At 42.0% G+C, this 26,079-nt stretch overlaps 1 protein-coding gene across 1 annotated transcript in view; it reads right to left on the reverse strand.

Annotated features, from left to right (window-relative positions):
* LOC134612013 (chondroitin sulfate proteoglycan 4-like) overlaps positions 1-23,930 on the reverse strand; it is a 41,979-nt gene extending 18,049 nt beyond the window's left edge. Inside the window, exon 1 of the mRNA XM_063456397.1 lies at positions 23,762-23,930. Coding sequence (XP_063312467.1) covers positions 23,762-23,843 — 82 coding nt within the window. The 5' untranslated portion in view covers positions 23,844-23,930. The remainder of the gene's footprint in view (positions 1-23,761) is intronic.
* Between the last annotated feature and the right edge of the window lie 2,149 nt (positions 23,931-26,079).

Raw genomic sequence — 26,079 nt, forward strand, 5'->3', positions numbered from 1 at the left:
CAAGGGATGCTTGCTGCCAGGGCATGAACATAAGAGTCTCCCCGCCGGCTGACGTGAGGAAGGGGAGAAGCGGCGGCAACCCGAAACCAGGTCTCAGGTAAGTCACTGAAGGGGTTTTCACCCCTTCAGCAACCAGGATGGGTGGTGGGAGGTAGAGGGGACCTGCAGTGCCAGGAAAACGGATTGTTTTCCTGAAACTGGAGAGTCCCTTTAAGTCCATAATCTATGTTTAAGTGAACGTACAATTTCGAATTGCCATGAACTCAAAGTGAAATTTAAAAAGTAAATAACACAGTTTAGGGTTGAATAGCCAAACCAGAAAAATTATCCAAGTCAATTGTTTTTCTCAGTTTTCCTATTTTACTTTAAATGTAAAATTAACTTTTAATTCCCAGCAATTCTCATTTTTGGGAATCACGCTGCTGGTTCATCACAGCTTAAAAATATCACTGGAATTTAAGAGCCCTATACAATGTTTTAATCAGTCATATACGCTTACACCATATTAGCTGTAACTCTTAAACATACCAAATTAATGAAATAAACATACCTAATCAACAGCTCTCACACTTGCATAACAAACATACACACATAACTCACGACAGTGCCATATATCCCAACGTTCCCTATTTAGGAGGGACAATCCCTATTTTGGCCTTTCATGCAATATGGGGAAGAAAAAGGATCTCTCTGCTGCCAAAAAGAGTGAAATAGTTCAATGCTTTGGACGAGGTATGAAAACAGATATTTCACAAAAACGTAAGCGTGATCATCGCACTATTAAGAGATTTGTGGCTGATTCAGATCACAGATGGGTTTGTGCAGATAAAGGCACATTGAGGAAGATTTCTGCCAGATTCATGCATCGGATCAAGAGAGCCGCTGCTAAAATAACATTAGAAAGCAGCAAACAGATATTTGAAGCTGCTGGTGCCTTCTGGAGTCCTTCGGACATCAAGGTGTATAGTCCTCCAGAGTCTTGCAACTGTGCATAAACCTTCTATTCGGCCACCACTAACCAATGCTCACAAACAGAAATGGCTGCATTGGGCAAAAAAAAATACATGAAGACTAATTTTCAAACAGTCCTGTTCACGGATGAGTGTCGTGCAGCCATTGATGGTCCAGATGGATGGAGTAGTGGATGGTTGATGGACAGCCACCCTGTTCCAACAAGGCTGCGACGTCAGCAAAGCGGTGGTGGAGTCATGTTTTGGGCCGGAATCATGGGAAGAGAGCTGGTTGGCCCCTTTAGGGTCCCCGAAAGTGTAAAGATGACCTCTGCGAAGTATGTGGAGTTTCTGACTGACCACTTTCTTCCCTGGTACAAAAGGAAGAACTATGTTTTCCGTAATAAAATCATCTTCATGCATGACAATGCACCATCTCATGCTGCAAAGAATACCTCTGCACCAATGGTTGCTATGGGGATAAAATGAGAGAAAGTCATGGTGTGGCCTCCATCCTCCCCTGACCTCAATCCTATTGAGAACCTTTGGAGCATCCTCAAGCAAAAGATCTATGAGGATGGGGTGCAGTTTACATCCAAACAGCAGCTCTGGGAGGCTATTCTGACATCTTGCAAACAAATTCAAGCAGAAACTGTCCAAAAACTCACAAGTTCAATGGATGCAAGACTTGTGAAGCTGCTATCAAGTAAGGGGTCCTATGTTAAAATGTAACGTGACCTGTTAAAATGTTTAAAAAGTTAGAATGTTGTTGTAAGTTTGATTGAAATAGCTTTTGATTTCAGTAAATATGCTGCAAACACAACAAATGACAATTTTCAGTTCTTTACAACCAATAAAGTGTTTTGAAACTTACTGTGTGTAATAATTTGGAACAGTGCATTGTAAGTTTTTTATGTTTAATAAAAATGCTGTTATCATTAGGAGGTTTGTTTAATAAAATGTGAATTGTAATCTTAATAGTTGATAACATGAGAATTATGCTGACTGGTATTTACATCAATTATTTAGGTAAATGAGAAAAATATAATTTTCATAATAATTTGGAACAGGCTGTATAGTAGCTCTGTATTGTTGGTGTGTACTGTAGAACTAATACAGTAATGGGTCTTTAAACGACAATAAATATGTTTAGAAATCAGTCTGTGTAAATAAGATACATTGTTCTTGTTCTAAACTGCATTTTTGTTGCACAAATTGTTATTATTAAGTCATAAGTAAGTCACTTAAACAGTTTCAGAACAGCCCTGGCTACACCCCCAGCCACAAGTATCATTCTTTGTTCATTTGTGGTGTGCTGGAACCAATGTTCGCGTAGGCCTGTAAAAGAGGACCCACCAAGATGAATGGCTTAATAAAGGGAGAGGTAGGTGGGCTGAACCAGGCAGTCTCAACCCAGAGGAAGGGGAGGTCTGTGTATTTATAGGCCGGATAACTCCTCGCACAATTACAGGCTTCGCCTTCTCATTTGTGGTCGTATACAATAAGTAGAGTTATAGTAATGGTGGTGTAAGTCGGTTGTGGTGTGCCGGAATCAACGTTTGGGTAGGCCTGTAAAAGAGGGCAAAAAGTTTAACACTAAATATGTGTTGACATTATATAACCAATACTTAAATGCATGACTTAATTCCCTCTCAGGTTGAGGGATATGTATGGCATATGCAGATGACTCTACTGTCCCACCCATTAGATTATACATTCTGGGATATTACTAGAGGTAGTAGGAGCAGCGTGTATTCTTTTAGCATGACTTGAAAATGTTAACGGTTGTATTCGAGTCACTTTAAGGTGTTAAAGCTAGTTAAAGCTAGTTAAAGGTTGAGATGGCAAAAAATATGTGAATGCCTTCATGGAATCGAATGGTTTGATGATTTCATATGCGATAGTGAGTTTATTGAAAATGGCCAGAGCCCTGGCAGAGAGTGCTGTGTGTGCCAGCAATTAAATTCTGGACTGTAGGGGTTTAGTAGCTCATTTGGCCACCGTAGAGAGAGTTCAGAAGAATAAGAAAAATTGTGATCGAGTCACCTCATCGGTTGCTATGTTGTGACAGCCTGGTATAGGTACGTGAACAAAGTAGAGTTTCTGTGATGCTGCCAGCTAATCAACCCTATTATTGTTAATGAGGGGGACTGACCGGTAATAATTCCCATGCTGCTGATTTACTAATCAGGGTAGGTTTCACTATGGGAAATGTGTCACAGACCCAGTTAACTATAAAATTGGCTGCAATCCAGTGTAGGTGGCTGTATTAGTCCAGAAATGAGAGACAATGGTGGAGTGAACATGGTTTCCCTGTTCTGGTGGGATAGAAAGTTTAGCGACATGAACAGGACTGCTCAAGCATGTTTTGAATGTAACAACGCTATTTTTGACATTGTTGACAGGTGAACCTGGGAGCAGGTTGAGTGGATGGTAAATTAATGTACTCCCTTATGTAAGGTGCATGCTAAAGTTCAGCAGACCAAGGAGAGACTTGAGATCTATATGGGAAACAGGCATCTTTGCCCAGAAAGGATTTTCCCTTTCCCTGATATGCTGGACTTATGCGGCACGGTTGCTGAACTGCAATGATCTCAAGTCTTATGTATTTCCTGAAATTAAAATTGGTGTAGGGGCCAAAGGTTGATCAAGACAGCGGAGTTCCAAAGGATGTACCAGATACAAAAGACACATCTGCTTCAGGGTATGGCATTTGGTTTCATAATCAATACCCTCATGTAGATTACTGAGTACTGACATACAGGAGGAGCCTACAGATAGATTATGCAACTATATTGAGTAGTTTGGGCATCTCTTCACTCCAAACATAAGATGGGTGGCAAAGTAGAATACTCAGTTCGCTAAATATCGTGCAAATGCCACTGGGACTGATGCACTGGGAGCAACTTGAAGATGAGGAATATGGCATCTTCCTAGTCAGGCTGCTTCTGTGGCCCTTAAGATAGGCCAAATACCATGACCTAATGCTGGGAACTTTAAAGAACAAGGAGCCGATAATAAACTTGCGCAGGAATAATTGTGATTCCCATTGATTAGGCTAATATGGTAGGTTCACCCGCAAATAAACGGGTTGATAAAAGGCCCCAGCAAGAAACCAATACTTGATTCAGCTACTTATAGTACTTAAGTTGTATGAGTCTTAACTAATAGATTGGAGCTTAGAACAAATTCTAATACCTGGTAGAAGTGAAATGACACCTGTAATTAACTCAATTAGAGGAGGGGAAGTGTGATTATTGAGGGAGATGGCTCTTAGTGACAAAAGGTGAGAACGAATACGGAACAGTCAAGATATACCATCTGTGTTCCCTAGCTTTGAACTACTAACCGGGGACCTTACTGTACAGATAACTAATAATATCTAATAACATTAGATGAGGAAACATCTGCTGGATAGCAACTGTCAGTGTAACAATGAGCTGATGGAAGTAATGAGCATGATGTAGGGTACTACATGGGATGATAAAATGTACAAAGTCAGGGAATTCTAAACATCACTAGTGTCAACAATTATTCAAAAGATGAAACGATGGGAGCCATCATGGCCTATATCCCTGTCATGCTCTCTGTGTTTTCCAGCTTGGGTGCTGACACAAGGTAGGGTAGCCCAGAGCTATAAACCAGAGTCAATACAGCACAATCTTCTGAGCCAAAAAAGCGAAATGGCACTCCTTTATGTCTGAGCTCAGTGGTAAAAGTGGAACGGTACAAGATCGCCAGGAAGTGGGGCTGAGGTAACCTGGGTTATGGCTGGAATGCATGGACTAGGTGGGGTGGAGGGTTTGGCTGGGGAGCCTGGATTGAAATATCTTACTAGTTCTGAGTTGTGCAAAATCTATATGTAGAGTAAATGTGATAGTCATGTAGGTGATAGTATAACAACTGGCGGCTTACATAGTGTCGAATGGTGAAAAAGAAGCTAAATGAGGGAAAGGTGAAGCCCTACTAAGTGCCAAGTGACTCTGAGAGGCTCTAGCTATAAATTGGCAGAGGGACTGAGGCCACCGAACTATGTGGCAGGAATGTTGGCCCCTCAGTGACAAGTAAGAGATTCAGAGAAGTGGCCGTGACATGTGAGGCCCTATCTAAAACCTAGAGAGGTAGGAGCAAGGCTCTAGCTATGAGTTGCGCTGTTGGATGAATACCTCAGCATGAGGATGGGTGTAGGCCTTGCATGACTGAATTACAAATATACAATGACATGGCCCACACCAATACTCTTAACAGCCAGTTGATCTATCCCTAAGGAATGCAGGGCAATAGAAGCGTAATGATTTGCTAGAAAGTATGTTGGAATGTACGTATCTTGTCCAGCTAGTGTGTGGTTGAGCTTGAGAAAGGAATATCATAGAGAGGAATCTAAAGACACAGTGGGGACGTTAATGAAAATATGTCCAGTTTGGTAAGTGCTTATTGAGGTAAGGGTTTTTAAAAGTACCTGTGTTGGGGGGCGGGGCCTGACCTGCAAACTGAGCGTTCGCATGGCGGAGGAGTTCCCGAAGCCATAGCTGACTAAAAGGGAAAGTGTCATGGATCTGAAGCCTAAACTGATGCCAGGATACGTTGCCCGTGTCAGAGGCACCCCGACTACTAACAGACACCGGTGTTTCCCGCAAGCACGAAACAGAGGTGGCCCACGGTGGCCTACGGTGGACGGGGTTGGGTGAAAGCGGCCGCTCTCCTCGCCTCTACACCGGGGGCACCGAGCCACAGCTTACCCGCCCCCCCCCCTTAGGACCGGTGGGGGTGATCGCAGTCCAACCCCGCCAGACACAGAGACCACGGCTGATACAGACGGCGGAGCCCCAGAAGCAACCCTCAGCTATACAGGCCCACAAAATGGCAGACGCCACCATGTGGCTCCAACGGCACTGACACGCTGACAAGGCTGAACGCAATCTTCAACGCCTTTTGGGCGAAAATAGCAAATAGAGAGAGGCAGGCAAAAGTGCAAATGACCCTGCCCAGAGAGGGACCCACGCGTCTCCACCACAACCGACCTGAACCTCGATTGAAGGTAAAGGGAACAAGAAGGCACCAACGATGGAGACATCTCCTGTCTACCTCTAAGCTAACACACCAAGCGGTGACACCACCTCGAAGGGGCCTGCGGGACCTACCTAAATCCCACATGAAACCGAACCCCGATAAGCAACAGTTGAGCAGCAGACCCTCATTGCGGTGCAGCAGCTTGATAAAGACCCAGACAAGCACACCACTAACCTGCGTCATAATCACAAGCTCCCACGGAGATGGGCAACCAGGCACAGCACGGGAGACCTTGCAACTGGACTACCCCGGCGGGACCCACAAGCACATTTAACAATTTTTCCCACGAGGGGTATTGGATGAAGGGGAACTCACACCGTAAGACAGCTCTGAGGACACTGTTTAATACAACCGACACAGCGAACTCTGACTTGCCCCCTCTGCACCTTTCCAAGCTGAAACAGGTGACTCACACTGGGCTCCCAAGATTTTTATCGCTCCAACGCTTTTGCCTAATACTGCTATTTCTAATACCTGCATGATAATAATGTCTTCACATCAGAGGCGGCTCTAGACTTTTTGAGGCCTTAGGCGAAAATCAAATATGAGCCCCCCCCCCCCCCCCGCGCCACGCGCGCTAAAAAGAAAAAATAAGCAGCCGATATTAAAATTAACTGTATAAATTATATATTTTAAGGCAAACATTAAAGGACCACTCTAGTGCCAGGAAAGCATATTCGTTTTCCTGGCACTAGAGTGCCCTGAGGGTGCCCCCACCCTCAGGGACCCCCTCCCGCCCGGCTCTGGAAAGGGGAAAGGGGTAAAAACTTACCTTTTTCCAGCGCTGGGCGGAGAGATCTCCTCCTGCTCTCCTCCTCCGATCCTCCTCTTCTCCTCCCCGTCGGCTGAATGCGCACGCGCGGCAAGAGCTGCGCGCGCATTCAGCCGGTCACATAGGAAAGCATTCACAATGCTTTCCTATGGACGCTGGCGTGCTCTCACTGTGAAAATCACAGTGAGAAGCACGCAAGCGCCTCTAGCGGCTGTCAATGAGACAGCCACTAGAGGACATAGGGGGAAGGCTTAACCCATTCATAAACATAGCAGTTTCTCTGAAACTGCTATGTTTCTGAAAAAATGGGTTAACCCTAGAAGGACCTGGCACCCAGACCACTTCATTAAGCTGAAGTGGTCTGGGTGCCTAGAGTGGTCCTTTAATAAACCTCATAATCTCACTATTCACAAACTTATTTTTGTTATTAAATTATTCTACAAAATACCTATACACAAACATTGGGTATAGATAAAAGGTTTGTGGCTGACTACTTAGTTATTCTTGTTGATGTCTCCTAAAACTGAAATAAAGTTGAAATAAAGTTCAACAGTGTATTAAAAGAACACTACAGTATCAGGAGCACAAATGTGTATTCCTGACCCTATCGTGTTTAACTATTTAGCCCCCACCCCCCCCCAATGTAGTAAAAACTTACCTAATTTCTAGAGCTGCACAAGTCCGCCAGCGCCGGATCCGCCCAATTGGCTTACATAATCTAAACTGATGATCTCAGTCAATCACAATGCTTTCCCATAGGAAAGCATCGGATTGGCTGAGATCTTCAATTTTGATGTCAGTCAAGGAGTCAATACTATACTATAATACTATACTGTGATTATAACATATTACATATTATCATAATATTATTGTTAATATTAACATATTAACAATTAATATAGGGACACTCCAGGCACCCAGACCACTTCTGCTCATTGGAGTGGTCTGGGTGCCAACTCCCACTACTCTTAACCCTGCAAGTGTAATTATTGCAGTTTTTATAAACTGCAATAATTACCTTGCAGGGTTAGCTCCACCTCTAGTGGCTGTCTACTAGACAGCCACTAGAGGTCACTTCCTCCTTCATAGCACAGATTATCTGTGCTAGAGCGTCGCTGGACATCCTCACGCTGTGTGAGGACCTCCAGCGTCGCTCATTTCCTCATAGGAATGCATTGAAAATCTTTTTCAATGCTTTCCTATGGGGAGCGCTAATGCCGCGCATGCGCATTAGGTCTCCTCGGCCGGTGGGCGGGATTAGTCTCGCCCACTGGCCGACGGAGACAGTAGGAGGAGCGGCGCGGAGGAGGAGACAGCGACGAGGGACATCGTCACTGCCTCAGGTAAGTGACTGAAGGGGTTTTCACCCCTTCAGTAACCGGGTATTGGGGGGTGGGAGGGAGAGGGTACCTCCAGTGCCAGGAAAACCGATAGTTTTCCTGGCACTGGATTTTTCCTTTAATGATAATAATTAATATAATAATTAGGATAATATATAATTATAGTAAATAATATAATTATTATATTATTAATAATATTTAATATTGTTAAGTAATATTGTCATGATATACCACCATTATTCTGTGGAAAGATGGGGGGTACAGCTCTCCTGCTTTTTTTCTCTCTTCTGCTCTGCTCTCCTTCCCTTTTCTTTATTTTCCTTTGCTCTCCTTCCCTTCCCCTTTAATTTATTTTCCATTTGTTCTCTTTCCCTTTCCCTTCAATTTATTTTCCATGTGCTCTCCTTCCCTTCCCCTTTAATTTATTTTCTTTTGCTCTCCTTCCCTTCCCCTTTAATTTATTTTCTTTTGCTCTCCTTCCCTTCCCCTTTAATTTATTTTAATTTGCTCTCCTTCCATTCCCCTTTAATTTGTTTTCTTTTGCTCTCCTTCCCCTCCCCTTTCATTTATTTTCTTTTGCTCTCCTTCCCTTCCCCTTTAATTTATTTCCTTTGTCTCTCCTTCCCTTCCCCTCCCCTTTAATTTATTTTGCTCTCCTTTAATTTATTTTACTTTGCTCTCCTTCCCCTCCCCTGTAATTTATTTTCTTTGTCTCTCCTTCCCTTCCCCTTTAATTTATTTTGCTCTCCTTCCCCTCCCCTTTAATTTATTTTATTTTGCTCTTCTTTAATTGATTTTACTTAGCTCTCCTTCCCCTCCCCTGTAATTTATTTTCTTTGTCTCTCCTTCCCCTCCCCTTTAATTTATTTTGCTCTCCTTCCCCTCCCCTGTAATTTATTTTCTTTGTCTCTCCTTCCTCTCCCCTTTAATTTATTTTGCTCTCCTTCCCCTCCCCTTTAATTTATTTTATTTTGCTCTCCTTCCCCTCCCCTCCCCTTTAATTTATTTTATTTTGCTCTCCTTCCCCTCCCCTCCCCTTTAATTTATTTTATTTTGCTCTCCTTCCCTTCCCCTTTAATTTATTTTCTTTGTCTCTCCTTCCCCTCCCCTTTAATTTATTTCCTTTGTCTCTCCTTCCCCTCCCCTTTAATTTATTTTATTTTGCTCTCCTTTAATTTATTTTACTTTGCTCTCCTTCCTCTCCCCTGTAATTTATTTTCTTTGTCTCTCCTTCCCCTCCCCTCCCCTTTAATTTATTTTATTTTGCTCTCCTTCCCCTCCCCTTTAATTTATTTTCTTTGTCTCTCCTTCCCTTCCCCTTTCATTTATTTTCCTTTGCACTCCTTCCCTTCTCTTTAATGTATTTTCCTTTGCTCTCCTTACCTTTTTCTCTCTTCTCCTCTGCTCTCCTGAGTCCTTCCGTTTTCTCTGTTTTCTCTCTTCTCCTCTGCTCTCTTTTCTTCCGCAGCAGCTACTCTTCTCTCTTCTTCTTGGTACCGCAGGCGGGGGAATGCAGGGAGGGGTTACGTCGTGACGTCGCCGCGTCGTGACGTCATCGACATCGCGGATTGGCCGATTACCAGGAAGTGTGCAGGAGGAGGGGAGGGGACTCACTCCTGCACGGGGAAACCCATTTGAGAGGGTTTCATCTTTTAATAGCGCCGGCGCCGCGGCAATCTTGATGCGGCCGCCGACCGGCATTAAAGTATTTAATTTTTATTTTATTTTTTACTGGGAAAGAAAGCCCTGAAGCGGCTCTCTAATTACACGGTTTAGGCGGCCGCGAGGCCCCTTCTAGCGCGAGGCCTTAGGCGGCCGCCTAAACCGCCTAATTAGAGAGCCGCCTCTGCTTCACATATCCATTAGCAGTGTCCCTAGACAGCCCGCTACTAGCCAATCCCATGCCAACTAGCCTGAGTGTCTGGCAACCTACTAGTACTACCTACCCTCTTATGAGCATAACCTTAAGCATCACACTGTACCGTATGCATACCTAGCCTAACCTGTACATTATTTGCTATAATCCACTGTTGTCTCACAGCTTGTTAACTGCCAGGGGCGTACCTGGAGCATTTGACACCCGGGGCGGATCCTTTATTTGGCACCCCCCCCTCTCAACTTTAAAATGTAAAAACCGACCACAATTTTTTTAAATGTATTTAGCACTGAGCAGTGTTTGTATATTTTTTATGTAAGCATGTTTTTGTATGGAGTATGTGTGAGTGAATGTACGGGTGTGTTTGCACGTATTGGCATTTGAATGTAAGCGAGCATTTTTCTGTAGTGTGCTTTTTGAATATGGTGGTGTGTTTTTATGTAGTGTTGACATTTGGATGCAGGGTTGTATTTGTGTGTAGTGTAGATGAAATGCTGAGATGTATGCACATATACACACACTGGCACACATACAGATACACAGACACATAGGTACACACATGCAGTTACATAGAAACACAGTCATACACAGATACAGACAAATACTGACACACATACAGGCACACAGAGAGAGACACACAGGCACACATACAGATACACAGACACACCGAAACAAACACAGACACACAAACAGATACACATACAGATACACATGTTTAAGTGTGTGTATGCATAGTGAATGCAGTGTGTTTGCATAGTGGATGCAGTGTGGGCATTTGTATAGTGTATGCAGTGTGTGTATAGTGAATGCAGCTTGTGTGTATAGTGTATATAGTGTATGGAGTGTGTATAGTGTATATAGTACATGCAGTGTGTGTATAGTGAAGCAGCTTGTGTGTATAGTGTATGCAGTGTGTGTGCAGTGTGTGTATAGTGTATGCAGCTTGTGTGTACAGTGTATGCAGTGTATGCAGTGTGTGTGCAGTGTGTGCAGTGTGTGCACAGTGTATGCAGTGTGTGCACAGTGTGTGCACAGTGTATGCAGTGTGTATACAATGTATGCAGTGTGTGTACAATGTATGCAGTGTGTGTACAATGTATGCAGTGTGTGTACAGTGTATGCAGTGTGTGTACAATGTATGCAGTGTGTGTGTGTGGTGTGTGTTGCGTGTAATAAGTGCTGTGAAGGTGAGCAGTGTGTATGGTTTGCCCCTTCCTGACACTTACCTGGTCCTGGTGGTCCGGTGGCAGTGAAGAGGGGCCCAGTGCTCTCCATACTCGTTTCCCATCCAGCAGCAGCAGGGTCCTCTGTTCTCGCGATCCGCGGGTTGCTATGGCAACTCGCGGCAACACTCTCGCGGATCGCGAGAACAGTGAATCCTGCTGCTGCTGCTGGATGGGAAAACTTGCGTGGATACCCGGTCCCTTTACATAAGACACAGAGCTTACAAATTTGAGCACTGCATATACATGCCTATTTGATAGTGGAAAATACATCATTAGCACAATAGTGATATAAGCAGCACTGGTAAGATTCTTTTGGCCAACCTCTTCTTAGTTATTTAGTAACAGCTGATTAAAATGTAATATATTTCTAAAATAATAGATTTATATTAAAATGGGATATATGTTTAAACCATGGGAATGGAATGACATTAACATGGACATAATTAATAAGAAATGTTTTAAGTAATTTTCTCCAGTTTATCTCCAGACGGAGTCTCTTTAAAATACATTTATTATTGTTTGAAGTTAATAAGAAGGTAGTTTTTTATGTGGATTCCTGAGTTTCTGCAACATCAAACAGTAGGGAAGCAAACAGACCATATCCACACTATTACTGCATTCCTGGTGCTACTTGCTCAGACACGCTAGAGAAGCAACTGCTTTTACACAGTCACTAGGAATGGATGACTACAATGTGCAAAATAAGAAATATTTTACAGCCAGAGCTGCTCACAAAGGATGGGATATAATAAAAGGCTTTAAAAGAAGTAAAACATACACTTACACAAGCCATATGACCTTTATTCAACTTTAGAAAAGTATGTTGAAAAATAGTTGTAGATTAGAAATGAAAATAAGACAGTCAGACAGACAGACAGACAGACAGGCTCTTTGAAAAATTTGCTTTACAAAAAAACAAAAACTTGTAACGGTTTTCTGGACCCTGTCCACCAGCTTAAAACCTAATAGAGATGTCCCGAACAGTTCGCCGGGAACTGTTCGCCGGCGAACATAGCTTGTTCGCGGTCGCCGCGGCGGGTGAACATATGCGATGTTCGGTCCGCCCCCTATTCGTCATGGAGGTGGGAGGGTCTGGGAGGGAGGGTCTGCTGCTGATTGGCTGGAATGTGTCTGCTGACTGTGAGGTACAGGCAGGGCCGGCCTTAGGCATTTAGACGCCCTGTGCGAAAAATCTTCACAGTGCCCCCCCCCCCCCCCCGTCATCCATGTATGCTGTTATGTTTGTGTTGTCTGTGTATCTAATAGTACGTGTGATGACTGTGTGTGATATGTATGCTATGTGTGATATTTGTAATGGGTATATTAACAGTGTGTGATATGCGTGTATTGGTTGTATGTGACACACACACACACACACACACACACAGAGTCAGACGCCCATACACACACAGGAAGACATACACACACACACACACACACACACACAAGCAGATAGTCATACACACACACAGGCAGACACACACAGGCAGACATACACACAGACACACACAGGCAGACAGTCAGTCATACACACAGACACACACAGACAGTAATACACACAGACACACACACACAGTCATACACACAGAGGCAGACAGTCATACACACACACACACACACACGCAGACAGTCATACACACAGAGGCAGACAGTCATACACACAGAGGCAGACAGTCATACACACAGACAAACACACAGAGGCAGACAGTAATACACACAGACACACAGTGGCAGACAGTCATATACACACACACACGCAGACAGTCATACACACACACACACACGCAGACAGTCACACACAGACAAACACACAGGCAGATAGTCACACACACAGAGGCAGACAGTAATACACACAGACAAACACACAGAGGCAGACAGTAATACACACAGAGGCAGACAGTCATACACACAGACACACACACAGAGGCAGACAGTCATACACACAAACACACAGAGGCAGACAGTCATACACACACACACACACACACACACACACACAGACAGTAACACACACACACAGAGGCAGACAGTCATACACATAGGCAGAGAGTCACACTCACCTGACAATCACACAGTTACCTGTGGAGTTAATTGTGGAGGCAGTGCAGCTCCTGGTGACTGTTTGGTGGGGAAGCAGGGACTCCTTCCTGCTTCCCCTGCAGCAGTTTTCCGGCGCTTTTAGCTCCGCCCCCGCCGCACGGTAAGCTCCGCCCCCGCTGCAAATTTAAAAAAAAAAAAAAAAAAAAATTTTTTTTTTTTTTTTTAAATCGGCTGTGCGGCCGCACGGCGCCCCCTGCTCCATGGCGCCCTGTGCGGCCGCACAGCTCGCACACCCCTAAGGCCGGCCCTGGGTACAGGGTCAAAGTTTACTCAATGATGACGAATAGGGGGCGGACCGAACATCACATATGTTTGCCCGCGACCGCGAACAAGCTATGTTCACCGGCGAACAGTTCCCGGCGAACTGTTCGGGAAATCTCTACAATGAAGAATGAGATACGTTTATCAGAAAGCTCAGATAAAGCCGATTGAAAAAAGAAAAACGTGGGCTTATTTTAATTATTAGTATGTATCTCTATAGGGATTTATTTTTAAGGAGTGTTTTAAGAGGTTTAGAATTTTATTTGTATCCTAAGTGAGAAATGGAAGGGACAGTTCCAGTGAACAATGAGAGTTTAATTATAATAATAATAATTATTATATATTAATATACAAACATTACAAGTTTTCTATTACTCAACTGCTGCAGATTTCTGAATATAGCAGGGAAGTTTTTAGTGGGTCCAAACTCTCTTGTTCTGTATGCTGTATATGCCCAAAGCCAGTGACTCTGGGATCTGTGAGTGTATTTTATTTGGGTAAGGGGTGCAGTACTATACAGATATTCTGCATTATAAACACACATATATATATATATATATATATATATATATATATATATATACACACACACATACACACATATATCCATTTTAATTTTTTTTTAGATCTTTTAAGCTGACATCATCAGAAGTGATTCTGTGAGCCAATCACAATGCTTCCCCATAGGATTAGCTGAGACTGTCAAGGAGGCAGATCAGGGGCAGAGCCAGCATGATTCAAACACAGCCCTGGCCAATCAGAATCTCCTCATAGAGATGAATTTAATCAATGAATCTCTATGAGGAAAGTTCAGTGTCTGCATGCAGAGGGTGGAGACACTAAATGGCAGTACTATACAGTGTGCAGCACTGCTCCAGGAAGCACCTCGAGTAACCATCTGAGGAGTGGCCAGTGGAGTTATCCCCAGGCTGTAATGTAATCACTGCATTTTCTCTGAAAACACAGTGTTTACTGCAAAAAGCCTGAAGGCTGCATTCTCCCTCAGGTAGCCGATCAGCTGGCCGGCTGCATTCTCCCTCAGGTAGCCGATCAGCCGCCTTAACCCCTTAAGGACCAAACTTCTGGAATAAAAGAGAATCATGTCATGTGTCCTTAAGGGGTTAAAGCTCTTTCAGACAGCCAGCTTCTTTACTGAACATGGTGACCTGGCGCAGCAGATTTGCCGAGCCCTGGTGTATGAGCTATGTACATGGTACACTTGGTATAAATGGGTACTTCCCAGGCTTTCCCAAACCTTAAAGTTAAAGGTTGGTACACCCCGGTATAGGGAGTGTACGGGAGTGGCTAGGGATAATGGAGGTTGTCTGCACAACATACGTTTTACTGATTCCCACATATGTGGGAGCTTAGTTGATGGTAGCATTCTATCCATTTTTGGTCTCCGCTCTTTTCTGGTTCTCTTTTCTGGTTCTCCTCCTATCTCTCCCAGTGCTGTTTCAGTGTCTCCTTTTCTGGTTCTTGCTCTCCTCCACAGCCCCTCTGTATTGGTGTTTCTCAAGGTTCTATCCTCGGTCTTGTACTGTTCAAAATCTATACTGCCTTCCTCGGTAACCTAATCAGATCCTTACGCTTCCAACATCACTTCTATGCTGTTGACATGCAAATCTATCTGTCTGTTCCTGATCTCTCTCCATTCCTCTTAAATAGTGTTTCCAACTGCCTCTCTGCTATTTCCAACTGGATGGCAACTTTATCTCAATCTATATCCAACAGATCTTCTCGTCTTTCCTCCTTCAAACACTACTCCTCACGTGTCTATCTAAGTCCATGCCAACTCCACTACCTTCCAATCTACCTCACAGGGATGCTGCCATGGCATTCTCTTCTTTCCAACCTCTCCTTCACCGCTCACATCCGGTCAATCACCAGATCCTGTTGTTTCCATCTCAAAAACATTACTCACATCCACCCTTACCCAACACCAGACGTATCTAAAGTGTTAATCCAGGTTGCTATAATTTTGTGCAGGGCCTAGAAATCTATTAACAGAGCAGGAGATACGACATTAAACATTAAACAGAATTTGTAATAAAGGAAGTGTAAACATTAGCTGACTCTTTACAGGAAGTGTTTAGGAAGTCACATGCAGGGGTGTGTGACTAGGGCTGCATAAACAACGTGATTTCATTAAGCTAAAGCTGTTTTGGTACCCATAGTGTCCCTTTAAATTATGAATGCATGTTTAGAACTGGGTGCAAGACCACTAGCAAAGCCTTAGCAGGAATAAATAATTCAAGGCTAGGGTAAGAAAGGAAGAAGTTTGTTAATGATGCTATTAGTTGAATAAAGAGTTTATGTGAAATAAATCAAATCCATTCATGGTTTGGAATTCCTTAAATAGATGCCCACAAAAGTAAAAGCAGTGAAGTCTGGAGGCAGACAGCTTGTAAGTAGGAATGTTGCCTAGAATAAAACAAGTTATTACAGAAGAGAGGAGCATTATTGGAAACAAAAGGTTTAAAGAAAACGTGTCATAGGGAGAGAATATTCTCATTTTGATGTCACCAGTCACTTCATGAAACTATATCCAGATATATAGCAGGCTACTGCTGTACAAATAAATATGAACAACATATGACAAGCAACAGAAAATACATTCTTCAACTAAAGGAGCAATAAGCAACACAGTAAATATTTGCTAACAACTTAACTGGAACACTATGTTCTGATAATGGTAATTTTCTCATGTAGTTCTATTATTCTAAAAAAAAAACAGTGTCTCAAAGCTCTAACACTTAGGCTTGCTGAAGTGGTTATTGTGCAAGTACTCAGTCGGTACAGCTCTTCATCTTGAAATTCCAGTTCCAGAATTTTTTTTCAAATGACTTAAATGCCAACATACAGAAAAGTACAGTGATAAGTATTAGCACATGCAACATGTCCTCAAAAGCTTAATAATTCTAAACGTGGAGAGTTATTTGCAAATGTAAGTCAAACAGGTGTGTCTACCCAGATTTCAGAGTTTTAAAAAAAAAAGAAAATGTTCTCAAATGTGTGTGTGTGCGCACATGTGTGTGTGTGTGCGCACACATGTGTGTGTGTGTGGGGGGGGGGGGGCGGGAGGAGGAAGGGAGGAGGGGAGGACTTTTCTCCATCTGTATGGAAAGAGATTAAGATAGGGGATTTTGTGGGAGGAAAAGTAGAGGGGATGTAGTTGTAATAGTTTGCCTTTTTTGTTGGAATGTAACTCTAACTTGGACTACTGTTTTCACCACGGCTATGTCAGCTTTGTTATGTGTAAACTGGTAGCAGCCATGCTATGGCAGTTCCACTCACTCTAAATGTAATATACAAAACAATTATCCCACGTGTAGGGTTTCAATATTTTTTTGTACTATTTAAATTTTTTACCACATAGTTTGTCTTTAAGTCATGCAAGTTCAGGATTTGTAAGAATACTGATGAATTGCTTAAACTGTCACTTGATGGAGTTCGATTAAAAGAACAGTCTGGCACTATAACAATGTCATCGGAATGAAGTTGTTAACAAGCCAGGAGATCATTGGCGCCAACTTACCTTCAGAGGTATTCACAAACAGTTTAACCCCAAAGTCTTCTGTTTCTCTGCCTATCAGGTGCCAAATCTGAGGCTTCCGGTTTCAAGCCTAGGACTCAAGAGGATATGAAAGGGGCCAAGATGAACAATGCTAGACAGAAGACTTCGTTTTTTTTTTTCTACATCTCTCTCTCTTAATACATCCCAACTATCCCAAGTTTTGCACTGCATCCCCGTTTTTGGGTACTTGTCCCTCTATGCTGGTTTTGTCCCCTGGTGTCCCACATGTTTAAACGTGATTTGCTAAGTGTGAGGTCAGCCTGGCGTCCATTCATGCTAGGTTGACACGTTGTTTTTTTAGTGACCTGTCCCATTTAGACGTTGCCATGTCACTGACATACCCCGTGTAGGTTCATCCGAATGTGTCTCAATTCCATAAATCTGTTACCTCTCTTTCTCGGTCTTTCTCTACTTGATATTTACTGTAAGCAAGATCAAGAGATACTTTAAAACAATTGTCTAATTCAAAAGCTTTAGCTTTGAATGAGACATTTGCCTCATTCTGCAGGCTGAAAGAAGCCGGTAGCTATGATTATTTTTCATATTTACCTGCCTTTTCTTTCTTTTGCTTTCCACCCTCACTCCAGGTGGGACACTGATCTAACCGACCAGTGTGCTATCCCTAGGAATGCTGGAAAATTGCATTGGGCATGCCTGACAGATGTACACATGTGCAGTGGGAAGATTTCTTAACTTGGAACAACCTGACAAGTGGGAGGGAAGAGAGGTAGACTGATCAGTGTGATCATGCAGAGCAGGCTCCGGTTTCTGGTTTCCCCTAGGTGAGAGTCGTGCCCAATCATGTAATACGACCAAGTTTGCAAACGTTTATTACATGCTCTTTAAAAAAGTATATTTGTATATTTGTTAAAAAGGGTTTGCTGGTTTAAAAAAATTGTGAAGTGATGTGTGTCCCTTTAAAGAGAATTATTTCTATAGATTGTGCTAGCAGCAACGCTAGCAAGTGAATAGATTGGGAGAAAACCTATTTAAAAAAAGGACTTTCCCTCACCCTTCAAATCAGTTCTCTGGCATAGACCTCGCCCAAAAAACAACTTTTAGAGAAAGCATAAAAGAGACCTCCTACAGGTGCGTCCTACTGCTCTCCAGTGCATGTTATGGTCACCAGAATGCGGGCAATAAAGCCAGTAAAATCCACTTAGAGCATGGACGGATGTTATATCATATTATTCTCTGATTTGTCTTTAAAAAAATATTTTAATACAAAAATGTATATAGAGAGAGGGGAATTTCTTTAGGGCAACCGGTTTATTTCAGCAGAGGAAAAAACTGTACGCGTTCTAGTGCTAGGTTTACATGTGTATATACTATGTTTTATAACCTTTGTACCATGTATGCTAAGTTGGAAGACTTTACCATAAGTGTAAACACTGCCACGCTGGTCATCTCACTTACAACTTTTGCCACGACTCCGACTTTAAGGAATTAATGGCAAAAAGGCTTGCTGGAAGCTTGTTTAATATTTAACTTTTATTGCAGCTGTACTTCAGCTATACCCAGACTACTTTACTAAAGTATGCATACTGTTATAACAAGACTGCCTCTAGTGGCTGTCTGTCTGCTACAGTCAGTCTGACATTCACTAGAGGTGGGCTCTAGGAAAAAGGTTAAAGGACCACTCTAGGCACCCAGACCACTTCAGCTTAATGAAGTGGTCTGGGTGCCAGGTCCTTCTAGGGTTAACCCATTTTTTCATAAACATAGCAGTTTCAGAGAAACTGCTATGTTTGTGAATGGGTTAAGCCTTCCCCTATTTCCTCTAGTGGCTGTCTCATTGACAGCCGCTAGAGGCGCTTGCGTGATTCTCACTGTGAAAATCACAGTGAGAGCACGCAAGCGTCCATAGGAAAGCATTATGAATGCTTTCCTATGTGACCGGCTGAATGCGCGCGCAGCTCTTGCCGCGCGTGCGCATTCAGCCGACGGAGAGGAGAAGAGGAGGATCGGAGGAGGAGAGCGCTCCGCCCACCGCTGGAAAAAGGTACGTTTTTACCCCTTTCCAGAGCCCAGCGGGAGGGGGACCCGAGTATGTTTTCCTGGCACTAGAGTGGTCCTTTAACTTTTTTCCAAACATTTTTCACAAATGGCAACGTTTTATGTTGAGTAAAGGACAACATCCATGGACCAACATCCCTCCATTAGGATGTGGTAGGTTTGGTGCTTAGAAAAATACAGATGTCCAAATTGAAAATTAAATGAAACATAACCTTTAAATCAATAAAGCAACATTAAAGTTATTTCAGGTATCAAAGACTTTACATTGGCTTCTCCAGAAAGAGAGAGAATGCCAGGTATATGTCATGAAAGGTATGTGTTGTGGCTTGAGGATATGTAAATCATTTACATGATTCATAATATAAAATGCTTCTAGGTTTGGTAAAGCACAGCTGGCATTTCTTAACCTTATGTGAACTACAGGAGGTGAAAAGATTAGAATTCTGTCTGCTGAAATAAGTAATTATCTTGAATCATAACAGAAGGAAGCGTTAAGAGCAAATATTTATGTCTGCCACTCTTTCCATTTAGAATGTATAAGTTCTCATCCACCCCCATGCACACTTACTTTTCTTTTTTTTTGTGTGGAGTGAGACGGGGGGAAGGGAGCAGGGGGACATGTATTACTTTGAGACAACTGTATAATTTCAAAAGCAGGTAAATATGATTTAAAAAAAAACAAAAAAAACTCCTGCTTCTCTTTTTATGCTTGCCACTCCAACTCCAGGGGGACACTGATCTAACCAATAATTGTCCTATCCCTAGGAATGCTGGAAAAGTGCATTAGGCATGCCTGACAGATTTATACATGCACAGTTGGAAGATCTCTTCACCTTGCAACAATCTAACAAGGTGAAGTGTGGAACTCTGGTCAGTGTGATCATGTTTAACAGACTCCTGTTTCGGGATTCTTTCTAATGAACTGCTCTAAAACAGAAAAGGGTGGGTAAGAGGGAGGGAGAGAGGCTGAACATACTCCTCTAGCCGAGAGGTGTCTCCAATCATGTAATTTGATCAAGTTTATATTAAGTTTATTGCAGACTTTACAAAAAATTCTTGCTTGATTTTGGTTTGTATATTTGTTTTAAACTGCTTGCTTTTTTAAAAAATAGTAAAAAAAAAAAAATGGTATTAGATATTATCTAATGAGTATCCAGGAGTGGGTAATGATATGTACTTTTAAAAGTAAAAACAGTATTTCATATATGGGAAAAAGTTTAAAAATATATAAAAAAAAACTAATAGGTCTCAATGGTTTTTCATAAAACTTAATACAATGCTGTCAAAATACCAATGTATAAAAGTCCAAATAGTTGTAGTCTCTATTCGATACAAGTATCAAAGTAATGTACTGATACAGTCTGTGCAATGTTAGCTAGTATCAGTTAGCTCCAGCTATTAAACCAGCTGGGGTTTACCTACAGAACAAGCTTTGTTGATATAGTACAGTACCAATGATGTCTTCTTCAAATGTTATGGTATCAATAAATAAAATGATAAATAAATGATAATACTTAAAGATCCATAGTGTATACTGTATAAGAAATTTTAATAAAGTAGTTGAATTAAAAAATGCACTCACAATTTGCAGCATTGTACCAAGTGTTAGTGGAAAAAGCTAGTTGTTGGGGGCAGTTTACACATTCCTGCAGTCCGGCCGGTAAATTACCAACTGAATGGTGCCGCGTGCGTGTCACTGTTCTCCCCTTCTGCGTTCCAAATACAACTCAGGAGTAGTTTGCGGTAAGTGCCGAAAAGTATTGCTGTCCTTACGCGTTTTCGTGAGTGTTGACTCACTTCATCAGAGTTATTTCCAGTAGAGTGGTATCTACAGCCATATTATTCACTCTAAACTTGAGACCCTCTATCTCAACTACAATCTCAAATATAAATGCCAAGTGATGCAATTCCCTTTAATAAAATTCAAAATAACTACCTGAATTTAATAATGAAATTTAGTTTGTCCAGATTCATTTTTAGTTTCAGATGGACCAAACTGTTCTCTCATACCTGTGTTTTACTTAAAGCTGGTATTTTAAATAATTTTTATCACTACATATGACATACTTTAAAAAGTCACCATCACTACCATTTTATAGTGGTGGTGCCAACTATTTTCAATCATTTAAAAAAAAGTTTAAATCTTAACAAATAAAAGTACACATCTCATTCTGTATGATGCTTTTGCTTCATAGTTTGAAAAATAGGTTTCCCCAATTATAGACTACCACTATATTTTGCTACAAATAATATCAATTTGTTCTTCTAAAAAAAACACTCCACATGTCATAACTCCTATAGCCTGCTGTAGGGATTATGGTGTCAAGAAGTCTCTGGCGCCTTCCCGTTATAACTAGTCAAATCGTTTAAGAATGGTTGTACCATCTGGCTCCCATCGCTTTCTTCCTTACTGCAGAAAACTCCTGCAAGGAACTGCCATTAACTCTACTGAGCTAAGTCCTGCAGCGCAGGGCAGGCTTCTTGGCTGAGAGCATCAGCTGAGCAGCCCTGCATGGGATGGCTTACATCAGTGACTGGATATTCTGGCAGTAGGTGAGTCAGCCAGAGCCTAGCTGGGCCCATGTATATTATTAAAAGCAATTAGACTCCTTATTCTGAGAGGGCGTAGAGACATCCTTGGCTCCATAACCACTACAGTGCTTGGAATGTTCCCTTAAACTAACTCATTATATTGGGATTGTTACAATCCCAGCTGTGTTATTGCAATCTTATGTAACATTGAATAAGTATTTAAAAAGGCGAATACCAAGCCCTATCGCTAACTATTCTATTTGGTTATGATGCAGAAGGCAACTTGGGGTTAAGTAAGAGTTTAAAGAAAATGCACAGTACTCTCACTTAAATTACAGGAGAGAAAGGACTGGCTAAAAAATCTTGGCCACTTCCTGGGCCTCGCAGAAGCTACAGATTTGCAATAGATTATGTTCATTCATACAGTAGTAATATTATTTTCTCCAGTTACTTTTCATTTTTGATAATTTCTTTGTCAAGCAATATCTCCAAATGAATTAAAACAGGGGACAGGCCACTTCTAGTGCCCATTTATGATGGATTTCTACATGTAGGAGAAGAAACCCACAAATTTCAATTTCTGTATATTTTTGGCCAGTGAAGAGATCTCAGCTGTTCATTTTCAAAGTATGAAATGACATCTGCTTTCCAAAACGCTCTGCCGCCTTCTCCACACATAACAGTTGTTTTCTAGTTGATTGCGAAGAGGACACAGAAAATGACTGGAGGGTAGATAAGTTAATGGTGGAAACATATATAAATGAAATAAACACTCAGAGAGATTTTCAACTCAAGAAGTCGAGGTTGGATGACACGGAGATGGGTCAAAGCATTTTGAATCTTGTGTTTCCTACAAAATAAAATTCAGGCTGTCTACACTTACAGTTGGTGCACTTACTAAAAAAATACAGTTCATCATTCACAAATTGAAATATATATTAACATTATATCTGTATTGTATTGGTAGTTCATAAGGGCTTTACGCATTGTACATAATTAGAATTGAACATTAAAAACATGAACATTTACCAGAGTGCAGTACAAAGACATGAGGCAGATAATTGGTGGCATAAGGGCTTAGAAAGACAGGAATCAAAGGTGAGAAATGTCCTGCTACAACAATCTTACAATCCCTTTGTGGATGACTCAACATTCATTTGTGGGTAAGATCAGGCTGGCACAATTTATTTTAAAACTGCAAAACTGGGTACAATCATCAGTCCAGTCAACTATGAAAGTATTCTCAAAATCACAACAGTGCACAACATAATGAACAGACCCCTGTTTTTAGCTAGACAAATCCATCAAGAAACAAATCTCAAGTATTATTATGCCTGATAGTATATTTTAAAATCATTTGCAATACTTTTAAAACACCTAAAAATTATAAAACCTTTTCATTTCACTTTTAAATTAATTTGCTTCGAATTAAAAAAAAAAAAAAGAAGAAAAGAATATATTATGATTTTCTACTGTTAACTCCTAGATGAATCGATACACAATAACTAAGAAATAACAGAATAAATCAGAAAAAGGAATATAACAAAAGAAAGCTGAGTCAGCAAATTAATTTCTATGCAAACACTGACATTCATAATCGCACAAATAAAATATTATCCAGCACAGAAGCCCACTTTTAGATTGTAGAAGGTGGGATTTGGCATTATGTATCTAAAATGCAGAGCAACTGTAATGGAAGCACACACACACTCATATCAAACATTTAACCAAGAACAATTCTGCACACATTAGTGTGCACACATTAGTGGGCAAAGTTCTGAAAGTGGAGCAGTCACCATGGAAACCAGTGGCATGTTCCTGCTGAGTGATCCACTCTTAGAACGTTGCCGCAGACTCTCTATAGTTAGGCAGGTGGTAAATATCCACTGAGTGCCCTATGTAGTAAGAAATGGTGCCTTTGTTATAATACAGAGGATAGAGGAGCTGCCTGTATTACACAGGGGAACCAGCCCCCCCCCCCCCCCCCCCCCCCCCCCCCCCCCCCCCTCCATAAACAGAGTGGAGACACAGAACTTCATACCTGCTCGCACTTGCAGGCTGCTGCTAGATAAGAGAGCTCCTAATACACAGATCCCGGCCGCCAGGTTGACATGGCCGCCCATGCTGTGTGTGTAGCCTGGTCCTGGGGGTGCCTCACGGAATCTTTCCCCGGAAAGTTCCAAACTCCATGCCCTGTGCTGCTCTGCCTGCCCCCGGCCGGGGCTCTAGTGCCAGCTCTGTGAGCAAGCGCGGCCCGTGACGTCACCCGTGCCTGAGGGGGGCTGAGGAGATTTCCAAACTCTGGGACTGTCTCCTGCAGGCAGCAAAGTGCACTCCTGGCCTGCTGTACTATTGGTAACCAGGCTGTGTGTGGAGGAGGGGGCAGCTCGTGTGTGAACTGTGCTGGGCCGTCTAACTCCTGTTATTTCTCTGCTCCTATTGTTATTTTTATTATTATTATTTTACTTTGGAGAAAGGGTAGATTAATTCTTAATTAATTGTTGGAGCGTGCAGATTTAATTCAGCATGAGAATCAGAAGGAACTTTGATTTGGAGTTTATTCACTAAACTCTGAATTTCGATGATTGAGGAGATGTAGATGCTGTGATTATTAAGACTCAGCACTCATAGGCTTTGTTACATTGTCAATGCTCACTTCCAAATATTTGTTACACAATGTCACAATTTCTATAACAAGGCAACATTTATATCCATAAACTGAACTGGCATATGTAGACAGTGGCTGCTACAAAGGTTATTTTGTAAACTTGCAATTTTTAGTTAATTCAATTCAAATTTGAAGAAACTAAAGCTAAAATAACCAAGCTGTGACCAGAGCTAAATTAAAGCATTTTACCAAGTCAGCTATTTCAAATTCAGTTTTCAATGAGTATATAAAGGGACACTGTAGGCACTTTAAAGGGAAACTATAGTGCCAGAATAACAAACTGACAATATAGCTTCCCCCTCTGTTAATAACCTCTTCTGTCACATACCTGGGTCCAGCGCCGATGTCCCTTGGCGCTGGCTTGGCTCCGCCCACACTTACATTAGGATTTCCCCATAGGAAAGCATTATTTTCTATGGGGATTCTGGTGATGTTGGAAGTCCTCAAGTCCTCATTTCATTTAGGCAACCAAAAGGTAGACAGCCACTAGAGGAGTTTTCATTAAAACTGCAATAATTACATGCTCAGGGTTAAGGGTGATGGGACAGTGCACCCAGACCACTTCAATGAGGTGAAGTACCCTTGGTGACTACAGTGTATCCTTAATAATTTTAATTGTTTCCAAAATTTCATTTTATTGAAATTGTTGTAGTGCCTGCAGTCTTGCCCCTCTCCTATAACCTAAAACATTTAGTTCACCAATTAGAGGGCATGGAAGTGTGGCTACACAGACATGCAGAGCGGCACAGGGAGCAACTAATCTCATCTCTGGGTGGGGGCCAAATGGCATATACTTGCAAGCTCTGGTCACTGAGAGTGTTGCCAGGGGTCATCTGAAGCAATGTGCTACCAGCCAGAGAGTGCATCCAGCTGGCTGGATCACCAGGATGTCCATCCTCCCTTCGCCAAAGGTGGCAAAAATTATTAATGATTTTATTTTTTTTATTTTAATTAACATTTTTTTCTCCTCTGCATCCTGAATCTCTATGTCTTCCCACACTACAGCCCCATAAACACACACTAATGCCCTCTAAACACACACAGCAAACTCAATCCAAACACACTTTAGCCCCGTACACACACTGCAGTCTATGAAATTATACACACACACACACACATTACAGCCCATATACATGCACATTAGATACATACATACATACATACATACGTGCACTACAGCCCCTAGATTGACAGTCACTCTAAACACACTACACCCCATAGGCAAGAACATACACTACACCCTCAAGACACACAAACACACAACACAAACTACACTGTACATACAACTTCAGCACCTATACATAAACACTCACATTATAGTCCCTTTACACATACGCTACATCCCCTAACTACACCCACACACACACACACACACACAATAGCCCTTATACACATACATGCACACTACACCCTCTAGAAACACTAGACACCATACACATATACATAGTGGTGTATTTTGGATTTCCGCTGCCTTAGGCATGACAGAACTCGGGCACCCCCTAATTTAAATTTGCCCCACTCTTTCTTGCCACACCTCTTCCTGTTAAAGACTAACACATTTTGACTGACAGACACACACTGCAACACACATTCACAGACAAGCACTCACTCTCTAATACATTGATATTCACACACTGATTTAACATAATCTGAAAGACACACACTGACACATGCACACTCACTGACAGACA

Source organism: Pelobates fuscus, chromosome 5, assembly GCF_036172605.1.
Source record: "Pelobates fuscus isolate aPelFus1 chromosome 5, aPelFus1.pri, whole genome shotgun sequence".
NCBI classification, from domain to species: Eukaryota; Metazoa; Chordata; class Amphibia; order Anura; family Pelobatidae; genus Pelobates; species Pelobates fuscus.